The following is a 13,691-nucleotide window of genomic DNA, read 5'->3' as shown; positions in this document are numbered from 1 at the left end:
TGCTAAAATTACTAGTAAAGTTCTTGGTAGTGTGAGCTTACCTTAAAGGAACCAGTTTACCCAAATTTCTCATAATTTACTCATCTTCTTTCATGCTTTACAGAACAAAGAAAGTCAATACAGGTTTGGATCGACATGAGGGAGAGCAAGTCACTGTTCTGGAACATGGTAGATGGTTTCCAGCTGGTCATTAGCTGGTCCAAGTTTCTAGAACATCTTGGACCAGCAACAAACCAGCTGGTTATACCAGTTTAAGATGTTCTGTGTGTTTTGGAGAACAGCTAATGAGTCAATGAGGCGGGCTGAGATGCATAAACAAACACTTCAATGTTTTGAAAGCATAGCGTTTTCTACGTTTTGGGGAAGCCAACTTGAAAATCGTTTATGGTAACACTTTAGTTTAGGGTCCAATTCTCACTATTAACTAGTTGTTTATTAGTATGCATATTACTAGGATATTGGCTGTTTATTAGCACATATTAATGCCTTATTCTGCATGACCATATTCTACATCCCATAATCCTACCCAATACCTAAATGTAACAACTGCCTTACAAACTATTAATAAAGCAGTAATTAGGAGTTTATTGAGGCAAAAGTTGTAGTTAATAGTGAGAATTGGACCCTAAACTAAAGTGTGACCTAGTTTACTGACTCAGCATATTAATCTGGTTTAGAAGAAAGTATTTATTTTTAACTAGTGATGCACATTTTAGTGATGTATTCATTTTATTTGATTTTTTTTGCAGCCAAATATTTTTGATTGCCAAAATTTTGGTTCATGACTAATTTTAACAGAACACATTTCACACATACATTTACTGATAATGTTACTGTGACTGTAAGTAACTTGTTTCAGTAGTGTGAACTAGCCTTAAAGAGACAGTTCACCAAAATTCTTATCATTTACTCATCTAATATATAGGGGTTGAATTTTCTATATAATATCTACATTTTTAAATTTTAGTCTTTTTAAAAAAAGCATCTGAAATAATAAATTAAGTGCAATGTAGTGTTGTCAAAAAAAATTTTTTTCCGATGCATATCGACACTGAAATATCTGAAATACTTCCAATACTAACTTTCCGCAGAATAGACACACAATACCAGCTGCTCTTTCTCTCTCATCTCCGACAACGAGTTGTTGACACATAAACTCGTCTCCCCTCACTCACTTTTGTTCCGGTTGAATATTGTTGGTGTTTCAGGGCTTGAATTTCGGCGTAGAATTGCGTGTTTTTGCATTAACACACATAAAGCCACCCCTCAGTACTGAATTAAATAATTTTTCACTGCTTATTGCACTTAAAGGGTTAGTTCACCCAAAAATTTAATTCTGTCATTAATTACTCACCCTCATGTCGTTCCACACCTTTAAGACCTTCGTTCATCTTCGGAACACAAATTAAGATATTGTTGATGAAATCCGATGGCTCAGTGAGGTCTCCATTGACAGCAAGATAATTAACACTTTCAAATGCCCAGAAAGATACTAAAGACATATTTAAAACAGTTCATGTGACTACAGTGGTTCAACCTTAATGTTACGAAGCAAAAAGAATAGTTTTTGTGTGCCAAAAAAACAAAATAATGACTTTATTCAACAATATCTAGTGATGGGCGATTACAAAACACTGCTTCATGAAGCTTCAAAGCTTTACGAATCTTTTGTTCTGAAACAGTGGTTCGGAGCGCGTATCAAACTGCCAAAGTCACGTGAACTATTGAAACGTTTTCGAAACACTTATGACCTAACAAAGCCTTGTTTACTGAAATCACGTGACTTTGGTTTGTGTTTGATACACACTCCGAACCACTGATTCAAAACATGAAGCTTCATGAAGCAGTGTTTTGAAATTAATGAGAGAATTTTGAACTAACTCTTTAAAAAGTCAAATATACACAAAATAATGTCAAAATGCTGGTCTTGGCAAATATTCACATAATCACAGTCAGTTATGTTTTAAGTGAACGAAAACAGTTGAGAAAGAAAACACATGTGTAACAGTGTAATGGGTCTGTGCGTCAGGTCTTAAAGTGACAGCAGCCTAATAAAGCCTAACTGTAAAGACCTTGTTATAGATAAGAACTACAGGGTCATGTTGTATTCACATTTGCTTATTTAAAGGTGCCGTAGAACGTGTTTTCAAAAGATGTAATATAAGTCTAAGGTGCCCCTATGTGTCTGTTAATTTTCAGCTCAAAATACCCCATAGATTTTTTTAAATACATTTTTTAACTGCCTATTTTGGGGCATCATTAAATATGCGCCGATTCAGGCTGCGGCCCCTTTAAATTATCCTGCTCTCCACTCCCGGAGCTCCCGCTTGCCTTTAACAGCATAAACAAAGTTCACACAGCTAATATAACCCTCAAAATGGATCTTTACAAAGTGTTCGTCATGCAGCATGTCTAATCGCGTAAGTATGGTATTTATTTGGATGTTTACATTTGATTCTGAGTGAGTTTGATAGTGCTCCGTGGCTAAAGCTAATATTACACACTGTTGGAGAGATTTTGTGGAGAAGTTGTGTTTATGCATTATACAGACTGCAAGTGTTTAAAAAATGAAAATAATGACAGTCTAGTCTCCGTGAATACAGTAAGAAACGATGGTAACTTTAACCACATTTAACAGTACATTAGCAACATGCTAACGAAACAGTAAATATTGCAAAATTGGGGGCGTACATATTAATGATCCCAACTGTTACGTAACATTCGGTGTTATGTTGAGATTCGCCTGTTCTTCGGAGGTCATTTAAACAAATGAAATTTATATAAGAAGGAGGAAACAATGGAGTTTGAGACTCACTGTATGTCATTTCCATGTACTGAACTCTTGCTATTCAACTATGCCGAGGTAAATTCAATTTTTGATTCTAGGGCACCTTTAAGGAGCGAAAAGGAAAAAGATGTTTATTTATTGTATAAATGTTCCAGTTTTATTTGAATTGGTGGGTACAAAGAGAAAAACAAAAGAACGCAAAAACAAAACCAAACACCAAAGGTGAGAATCAGGAGTCGATCCCGGTGTGTGCGATGCGGTGCGGCGTTCACATACACTCGTGTGTTTGTGCGACATGTGAAATGCGTGGACATTCATTAAGGACAAAAGACACGTACACACTGAGTTACATCGGTTATCAAAACAACTGTTAACAGAACAGATGCCATGGTCTCACACACTGAGCTGAGCTGATTTAGTTCAGATGTCCCTCTATTATATAGATCCGTTTCTGTATATATAATACTGTGTGTTTATAAAAGATCTCTTAATTACAAGTCAGGTCTCCCTATAGTCATTATTGCAATGAATTATTACCTAAGATGCTTTATAAAAGAATCGTGTTCAGCTTTTACTACTGGTCTATTTACATTTCAGTCCAAAAAAGCAAGCGGCTCCCAGTGGCTTCTTGAAGAAATCCCGTCGAGATGATAAAAGATGTCCCCCTTCGTGGCTCCTGAGAGAATATCTACATACGGTTTAGTAAATACAGCTAGTGATCGTGGACCATGTCGTAAATATGCCGTTCGAGTGAGTTAATACGTCTAATGCAGGTTTGCTGATGTCGGACGGCTAAACACGGAAGCGCAGCTAATGTCTTTACATTTACAGTTTACTGGTCTTCTACGTGATTCTTCGGCGATGATGTTTGTCCCCTTCAGGATAAGGCATCATGGATCCTTGATGCGCGACAATGTCAAAACGTTCGTATCTGTGCCGTCCCAACTCGTTTACAATTGTTGACGTCTTTCCCGAGGGCTGAAGGAGTGTGAATTGTTGTTTCTTTTCAGGTCTGTCACATCCGAGTCCTCGTTAGCACAAGCCGGCGACGACGTGGCTCTCCTGTGGTTGCGTGAATCTGAACTTCGGTAGAGGGGTAAGATGGTTTAAGGCACAAGGTGAGTTTTTGGTTTCTATGGGAGGTCGGAGGACACCACAGCGAGGGCGGGGCCGTGTCGGAAGGAGGGGCCAGAGCGCACGGCCTTAGGGCAGTCTGGCGTCAGGACACGCCCATTTTCCCCCAGGCTGCCCGTGATTGACAAGCGGGCCTTGTTTCTCATGGCTTCCGAGAAGGTGAGCTAGAGAAGGGGGCGGGACGAGAGGCGGAGTCAGAATATGTGAAACTCTCTGGGAGGGGGAAACAATATGCAAATGACACAGTGACATCACAACGGAATCACTCGACCACATTCACAGCGACAGAACGGAGAAAAGCTCAAGGCCGCCACAAACAAATACAGAAAACATCTCAAAATGTACAACATGGCTAGACATCTGCATTTCTAACGCAAGCATGCAGCCCTTCGCTCGTGTTTACGCTAATTCTAGGGTTGTAATTGTACAGTGTCCCTTAACAGTCAACACTTTATATGTTCATACTGCTAATGTTTCATGAGCAGGGGTTTCGAGGTCAGTCTCATATGAAACGTTATTCGGTATCAGTACAGCATTATAGATTGGTTTGCTGATGCCACTAACAACAAAAGAAACTGAAACACAACCGAACATCATTAAACCAACAGCTGTTTGATCTATAATGCTCTACTCGTACCAAATAACACATTGCTACTGTCTATAGCAGCAGATCTCAACTGGTTTTGCCTCGAGACTTAACACAATAGTTGATTATTTTTAACCCTTATATTATGTTCAGTTACTAGTTACTGGTTTACCTAGTGATTTTTTTTTCTTGATATTTTGTTACTTTTCTCTTTTAGGATTATGAACTTGCATGCAAAGCTGATGTGTTGTAAAAGGGGTGTATGAAATTTGTATTACATTTAAAGCGGAACTCAGTAAGATTTGCGAAGCTCCCCCTACAGGTTCCTTCAGTGAATCACACTGTCGTAAATACTCCAAGCGCAGCTCTGGACTACCACGACTACAACGCTCACCAGCGCAGTAGTTTTGCAAATACAGTACAAGAAATCTCGATGGAGGTGGGTAATTTTCGAAATTGTCTTATAAAGTCATAATATATACATTGTTTTTGAATTACCGTAAAGCATATTGTCACTCTCGCGTGAACGTGAACATGAGGCGAGATTGTCTCGGGTCGGTGCAGCTCAACTTGCAAGTGCTGTTTTCTGGCGTAGACGTGCCAGAGGGGGTTAGTGCACTCAAACACACCACTACAAGTCAATTAACCATCGTAAGGACTTAGAAAACTATTTATGAAGGTAAAAAAAGTTACTTAGCTCTGCTTTAATGGTTAAAAAAAGGTTTTGATGTATTTTGTCAGTATCTCAACTTTACATTTATGCATAGCAGATACTTCTATCCAAAGAAATTTACACTGCGTTGATAGCATCCATTTTTATCAGTTCATTCATGTTCATTTCGATGGGAATTTAACCAATGTCCCTTTAAGACAAGTCATTTCACTCGGCGGCCATCTTTGAAACGCCTCTCGGCATTCAAGTGCAGCTCCTATCACTTTGAATGGGGAAACATCAAATTCTCAAAAGCTGTTCGCCAACCGTTCGATTAAATTTCATATTTGAAATAACCAATGAAATCTGACAACAACTGTCTCATAAATTTTGTTTCTAAATGCACTAATCATGACAAAAAAACGGTATTTTTCAGGCTGGATCAAACCTAAGCGCGCGTCTGACTGTTTCTATAGGAAACCGGAGCTTCTGACTGAAGCTGCAGTGACGCGATGACTTTATGAGGCGTTTGGCTCTTGAACGCGGGACTTATTCCGTTGCATTTTCTCCCATTCATAATAATAGGAATGCACGTCTTTCTATATATATAAAAAGTCTTTGATTTAACACGTGATCTTGCTTCTGCTGTTTAAGCATCAGGAAAGCACACAGATTAAGTGCTTTTCAAACTTCTGTTTTACAAAAGGTAAAAAATGGCTATAATACTGTTTATAAAATGCACAGTTTTGTGAAATAAAAAAAAAGTTTAATACAGTTTTAAAAAGTTTCACATGTTGAAGGTTTACTGTTTTTACCTGATTTTTTTATAGTGTGATTTTTGCTATTATATTGAATCCAATGATAAAAATCACATTAAGAATTATTAAAGACCCCCTGTAGTGAAAATTAAGTTTTTTAATGTTGTTTATACGTCTATGTGGTGTTTTTAATATGCTTTAAGACAAACCATGTGCAAATTCATAATTCGGCACCATTGCTGAGTATTTTATGTTTGAATCCAAATTTAAAACCTGCGGTTTGAAATCGTGGGTATTTGTGACGTCACAGACTACCTTGTAACCAATCACAACAACGTGCCGGCAGGCTTTAGCATATCATTAACTATGACTGCTCTGAAGCTTTGTAAATTTAGCTATAGTCCATTACGATGTTATGATGAACTATATGCCTTTCTCCACTGACGTTCTGAGTTGTTCAAAGTGTTTCTAAGGATACTGATTGTTAGAAGACAGCTGTCTGACTCTGAGATGAAGAACGGGAATGGTGTGGTAACATTAGCAACACATTATTAGCTGTTTGATAACGTAGTCAAGCAGAAAGCTAATTATATTACTTCATATTAATGAATGTCAGAACCGTCGCAAGGGCTGTGCCAAGTGTACGAGCGCATAGCGGCTCGCGCCAAAGTGACAGCTGACTTGAAGTAAAGCCAGTAAAGTTAATGTTTTTGTCCTTCGAAATATTTTAATACTATAAAACATAGCTAAAACAATATTTGCTCTGAGCGTGTGACCGTGATTCGTGTGCATATATCAGTCGGCGTGTCCTTGCACAACAAGTTCTGAGAGAGCTTTATTCAGTCCATTATAAATTCTGATTTTGGCCGCCTCTGGAATGGATCAAACCATAGATATTAGCCTACCTGATAAGTTCAAGTAAAAACGCTGGAAATCCGCGCTCATTCAAGGATGTGCATTTATTTCATGTACGGAGAAGGCACAGGCGCCTGAAGGATTTCATCTTTTAAATCAACTCCAAAAAGCAACAAAATTGTCAAATATCCATTTAGCGCATGTTCACAGAGGAAAACGGCTGCTTGTTCTCTCGATACTGTCTGTTTTACTGAGAAATCGCTTCAGGCGATTCAGTGAGAGAGCAGTCCAAAAACAAATGCAAGTGGATTCAGACCGTTTAGCAAAGGCGTTTTACCAATTCATAATTTAAAACACAATTTAAGTATCAGAAAATATGAGCAGTTCAGTTGCGAATATACGAAGCGAAGCAAGCTTTTTTCTTAAATATCCACACCACAAACAACAAAGTGCTCGTCACTATAGCAACAGTAGACTCTGCGAGCTGGCGTGAGGGAAGGGGGCGGGGCTAATTTGCATATTCATTGAGCCATGTATATTAAATGAGGCAAGGGTGTAGAGTTACATTCAAGCTATTTTAGGGCATGAAGACATTTTTTTCACTTGAATATTTTTTTAAATATGTCATTTTGGTGATCAAAGATGAGTTTTAAGGGATAAAATAATTGACTACAGGGGGACTTTAACATAATGCAAGGGTTAAACATTTTATTGGTTGCAAATGACTAAAATGACAAAAAATTGCACCTTGAGCTTTTATAAAAGCTGATTGACATATTATGAAGATAATTTTTTTGTATGTAGCATTTCTTTTTGTCCATCAAAACCCACCAGTTGAGAAGTGCTGGTCAACAGCCGAGAGCTTTATCTTTAAAGCATCTCTGAGTAAGACGTATACAAGCAGCATTCCTTTATAAAGTGTTTGAAGGTTGTATGCTAAGACGTTTGGTAATAATTTGAGATCCTAAAGCACTATGGCAGGTTTGTCTGTGTGTATGCGTTTGTCATCTTGTGTCGTTTGTTTTAATGCAGGTGTCTGAAACAGAAAGCCAACAGTGCAAACACCAGCAACTGCAGCCAGGAAGACCAAACCAATGCAATCCCAACATGTTCTAGTCAAGGCAACTCCAGAAACAAATGCCATACGAAAAACAAACAAAGGAACGACAAGCGACAGAAATGAAAGGATCTCTTTCAGAAGTAAACAAACGTAAGTAAAGGAAAGTTTGTAAACTGAAGGATGGGAAGCTGTCACAACATTAGCGGACGTCTGCTGCAGCTATAGACAGACGAGGGTCAGGCCGAACCCCTGCGACCGCAAGCAGACTGTCTGTCCTACCCCTATATCTTTACTGCGTCAGAGCCGTACACGTTGTATCCCTCTCTATAAGTCGCTAAGTTCTGCACACTGTGCGTTGGGCTGGGAGCGGGGCTAAAATTCAGTTCGGCCGATTCCACCTTCAGTTTCTTGGCCTCGGCGCGGGACTTATAGCAAAACTCGACCAGGGCCACCAGCATGGCCAGACCCAGGCCGCCCACCAGGATGTAGAAAACTCCCGCCACGTTGCTTAGGCTCAGCGCCTGCGAGCTCTTGTCCTGGAAGCCAGGGATACGGGTGCAAAGGGGAAGGAGGGAGAAAAGAGAGTGTTAGGGACGCAGGAAGTGGCGAGACGGAGACTCAAACACATTTACACATGGCAGATATTCAATTACACTTCATTTAAAAAGTAAAAGTCTGCAGTTATTCCATTACAGACAGCTTTAATTACTGGTGCCAGTGATTTAACATCTTATAAAGTTATAGACAGAATGAAATCCAATGCTTCAAATATGAACAGAAGAGCAAAGGTTTTGGTGGTTTAGTCTTTTTGTTGATCAGATCAACTTTATTTTTCATACTTCTATAAAATGTTTAAAATGCATTAAAAATATATGAATATTCAATATATGTATCAGATTATTTAATTGAAATAATATTTTAAATATTTTATAAAGAATTAAAATATTTTTTTACTTGAGTATTTTTCAAAAATATATTTTATATGATCTGGCTCTGTTTAAAACGGCGTGAAATCGCCGTATGAAATGTTCTACAGCCATAATGGGTTTCTACCCACTAGCCCTGAAACTAATTGAGTGAATAAGTGAATATTATTAGAGTAAAATTGGCCACTGTAGTCCTTCTAATGGTGCACTATTCTCTCTAATTTGCTGTCCATTTTAATGAACTCATCCATTTTACTGTAACAAAGCTGCATTCTAAACATTTTTTTAACTCTATTATGATGTCATGCAGGGTTCCTACACAGTTTGGGAAAGTATGGAATATGATTTGAGTAATTTCCAGGTCTGGAAAAGTATGGGGAAAAAAAGAAAACAGAGTATGGAAAAACATTTGTTTCCACTCCAGACTATTTCCCCCTGTTTTCTAAAATATAAAATGAATCATTTCTAAAAATAAATTAATCAAAAGTGAGTCTCTTTTGAGCTTCACTAAAAGAATGTGTGTGCCACTCAAACCAGCAGCAACAGATAAAGGAGCAAACGATCCTTTCATTCAGACTGTACTTTGCTGTTTGGTGATTGTGCAACGTCAAACCACATTTACAGACAGAGGTGAATATATGCAGGTTATAAATATAAATCAGGAGAGAAGAGCGATACAGGACTAAAATAACATTAACCTTTCAAAGGATCCTCATGCTAGGAATATGGTTATTTATTTTCAACAATGTGAGTGTCTCAGGTGAGCTTTATTTATTTGTATTCGGTTCATTTCACTGTGGATTCTTTGGTAAATCAATCACATTTCAGTGCTAACAGACTTTTACGATATGGACTCGACAGTAATGCAACAACATGTAAGTAACTGTGTTCATTCTAATGCCTGATCTGATATTAATGATTCATGTACAGTCAGATGTTCAGTAAATCAAACCAGTGACTAAATGGTCAAGTTCAACTGTTTCTCTTAGTAGGATTGAAAATAATCTGTTATTTAAACAGTGATAAAGAACGCTCCCTTTACAGTCGCTGGAGCTGTCAATCAAACAGCGCGAGTTTATCAGTGACTGAGTTCCGAGTTCGCGACTTTGCACTGTTAGTTATGATGAAAGCATTCGTTAGTGAGCAGAAATTAAGCTGCAATGAGGAGATCGCAGTTTTTATGAGCTCAACCACATGTCTGTGATCGACTACAGTGTTCATCACTGCAACCTTTCATGCCACTATCTAAATTTAAATGTAATGCAACACTTTTCACAATAAGTTAACCTTGAGAGCTGTAATAGTAAAAACGTGCTAAAAAGTTATTGCAAGATGTCAGCCAATCACAGCAGTGGGCGTTTACACTGAAGTCTCTCAGCAGACACGCCCCTTCAAACAGAGCGTTCGAATCAGAGGCTAAAATCAGGGTAGGGAAAAACGCCTTTTATTTCTAAACTATGACCATTTTTGATGTAGAAATCATCCTAACATTATAAGTGCACCCCAGGGAACATTATAAAACAATACAGTTCATGACCCCTTTAAATATGGTCTGAAAAATCTACAGAGAGGTTTGGAAAAGAATGGAATTTTGAATTTGAAAATGTGTAGGAACCCTGTGCATGACATCATAGTGCAGACTTCCGTCGCTGATGTCACAATGTTTCATTCTACAGACTCTGCTTTAATTTTTCTTAGGCAGTTCCATCTTCAGACAATCTAAAAAATAACATCTATATGATGATGATGACAGTGACATGTTAAGACTACTGTCTTTCAGAGCTGCGGTTTTCAGGTTTTGTTGCAGTTTTCCGTCCAGGAACTGACCTTACTTCCCGAGTCCTTGGGTCCACACTCGCCCTTATCGTACCACCATTTATTTTTGAGTTTGTCTAGCACTCCTGCTTCACTCAGTTTCAACACCGCCAGGTTTACCGGCGTTCTTCTCAGAGAGAATAACATAAATAACATCATAGGCCATGTTATTTTATGTTATTAGATTACAATACATCTTGGCACACAGTAGCACAGGAAGTGATGAAGCCGAGGTCCCATGGAGTATACGTGTGTGTGAGCTCAAACGGGGCCATATCGAGCCACAGACGTACGGATGGGATCTCGCTCCATCGCTTCAAGCGACAGACACATACTGCCCTGATTTCATTATCAAAACACAAGCAGTTACTGTTAATACAGAACTATTGGCACATTACAAACACCCCAGAGCACAATGTGCGTCCGACAGATGAGCAGAAGAGTTCAAAGTCTGTATACAAAAAACAACTGCCTTCTCCTGTTTGTTTCTGTGCAGTTATAGCCCTCATTTGCTGAAATACACAAATCTTTTAGCAAATATTTCTGTTTTGACAGTAATTGCTTTCTTCTACAGTCCGTTTCTCCTGCGGGACATTTGTGACTTTGGTTGTCGTCGCTGGCCGGCGAGGGCCGTGTCAGGGCAGATGTCTCTGTTGCATCACATTTTGGTTTTCTCTTTACCACTCCTCTGCGTGTCATTGGTGGCTAACCTTCGAGTCCCCGCCCCCGCTGCCACATTCGCCCTTGTCGTACCACCATTTATTTTTCAATTTGTCCAACAGCCCCTGCTCATTCAGCTTTAACACGGCCAGGTTTACGGCATTTCTTCAACAAACCATAAACATCACATGAGAGCGGGCCGCAGGCAGCCCGGGTTAGACGAACACAAAACAAACAGAAAACAAGAGAGAAAATAAGAGAGGGTCGTGGAAGGCAGCTGTTGTTAATGAGGACTTTTGCAGGATGTTTCTCTCTCTCTCGCTCTCATTATTCCACACATCACCTCTGGATCTAATATTCATCATAAGCAAATGGAGGATGAGAGCAGGCCACATTTTTCATCATTTTAAAAAACCTGGTGAGCCCATAATGTGCCCCTCTGCTGCCTGAGCTAATTACTCACTAATATATCAAAATTAAACCAGCGAACACAGAGGAAATCAATCTATCTATCTATCTATCTATCTATCTATCTATCTATCTATCTATCTATCTATCTATCTATCTATCTATCTATCTATCTATCTATCTATCTATCTATCTATCTATCTATCTATCTATCTATCTATCTATCTATCTGTCTATCTGTCTATCTGTCTGTCGTTCTATCTATCTATCTATCTATCTATCTATCTATCTATCTATCTATCTATCTATCTATCTATCTATCTATCTGTCTGTCTGTCTGTCTGTCGTTCTATCTATCTGTCTGTCTGTCTGTCTGTCGTTCTATCTATCTATCTATCTATCTATCTATCTATCTATCTATCTATCTATCTATCTATCTTTCTTTCTATCTATCTATCTGTCTGTCTGTCGTTCTATCTATCTATCTATCTATCTATCTGTCTGTCTGTCTGTCTGTATATCTATCTATCTATCTATCTATCTATCTATCTGTCTGTCTGTCGTTCTATCTATCTGTCTGTCTGTCTGTCTGTCGTTCTATCTATCTATCTATCTATCTATCTATCTATCTATCTATCTATCTATCTATCTATCTATCTATCTGTCATTCTATCTATCTGTCTGTCTGTCTTTCTATCTATCTATCTATCTATCTATCTATCTATCTATCTATCTGTCTGTCTGTCTGTCTGTATATCTATCTATCTATCTATCTATCTATCTATCTATCTATCTATCTATCTATCTATCTATCTATCTATCTATCTGTCTGTCTGTCGTTCTATCTATCTATCTATCTATCTATCTATCTATCTATCTATCTGTCTGTCTGTCTGTCGTTCTATCTATCTATCTATCTATCTATCTATCTATCTATCTATCTATCTATCTATCTATCTATCTATCTATCTATCTATCTGTCTGTCTGTCTGTCTGTCTGTCTGTCGTTCTATCTATCTATCTATCTATCTATCTATCTGTCTATCTATCTATCTATCTATCTATCTATCTATCTATCTATCTATCTATCTATCTGTCTGTCTGTCTGTCTGTCTGTCGTTCTATCTATCTATCTATCTATCTATCTATCTATCTATCTATCTATCTGTCTGTCTGTCTGTCTGTCTGTCTGTCGTTCTATCTATCTATCTATCTATCTATCTATCTGTCTGTCTGTCTGTCTGTCGTTCTATCTATCTATCTATCTATCTATCTGTCTGTCATTCTATCTGTCTGTCTGTCTGTCGTTCTATCTATCTATCTATCTGTCTGTCATTCTATCTATCTGTCTGTCTGTCGTTCTATCTATCTATCTATCTGTCTGTCATTCTATCTGTCTGTCTGTCTGTCGTTCTATCTATCTGTCTGTCATTCTATCTATCTGTCTGTCTGTCTGTCGTTCTGTCTATCGTTCTATCTATCTGTCTGTCGTTCTATCTATCTATCTGTCTATATGTCTGTCTGTCGTTCTATCTATCTATCTATCTATCTATCTATCTATCTGTCTGTCTGTCTGTCTGTCATTCTATCTATCTGTCTGTCTGTCGTTCTATCTATCTATCTATCTATCTGTCTGTCATTCTATCTATCTGTCTGTCTGTCTGTCGTTCTGTCTATCGTTCTATCTATCGTTCTATCTATCTGTCTGTCGTTCTTTCTATCTAATATATCTGTCTATCTGTCTGTCGTTCTATCTATCTGTCTGTCGTTCTATCTATCTATCTGTCTATGTCTGTCTGTCGTTCTATCTATCTATCTATCTATCTATCTATCTATCTATCTATCTATCTATCTATCTATCTATCTATCTATCTGTCTGTCTGTCTGTCTGTCTGTCTGTCTGTCTGTCTGTCTATCTATCTGTCTGTCTGACTGTCTGTCTGACTATCTATCTATCTATCTATCTATCTGTCTGTGTCTATCTATCTATCTATCTGTCATTCTATCTATCTGTCTGTCGTTCTATCTATCTATCATTCTATCAATCTG

General features: G+C 38.1%; 1 protein-coding gene across 2 annotated transcripts in view; it reads right to left on the bottom strand.

Annotated features, from left to right (window-relative positions):
- Positions 1 to 3,686: 3,686 nt before the first annotated feature.
- The window catches only part of gria4a (glutamate receptor, ionotropic, AMPA 4a), a 106,422-nt gene continuing 96,417 nt past the window's right edge, over positions 3,687 to 13,691 (bottom strand). The window contains exons 14-16 of one of the 2 annotated variants that reach the window (XM_067365003.1): positions 11,285 to 11,399; positions 8,232 to 8,369; positions 3,687 to 4,086 (exon numbers count right to left, since the gene is read on the bottom strand). In XM_067365003.1, coding sequence (XP_067221104.1) covers positions 3,922 to 4,086; positions 8,232 to 8,369; positions 11,285 to 11,399 — 418 coding nt within the window. In that variant the 3' untranslated portion in view covers positions 3,687 to 3,921. Of the gene's footprint in view, positions 4,087 to 8,231; positions 8,370 to 10,586; positions 10,702 to 11,284; positions 11,400 to 13,691 lie in introns of both variants that reach the window. The other variant, XM_067365002.1, reaches the window with a different exon arrangement.

The sequence above is a fragment of the Chanodichthys erythropterus genome, chromosome 17 (genome assembly GCF_024489055.1).
Source record: "Chanodichthys erythropterus isolate Z2021 chromosome 17, ASM2448905v1, whole genome shotgun sequence".
In the NCBI taxonomy this organism is placed as follows: domain Eukaryota; kingdom Metazoa; phylum Chordata; class Actinopteri; order Cypriniformes; family Xenocyprididae; genus Chanodichthys; species Chanodichthys erythropterus.
This window is presented reverse-complemented; position numbering and strand designations above follow the sequence as displayed.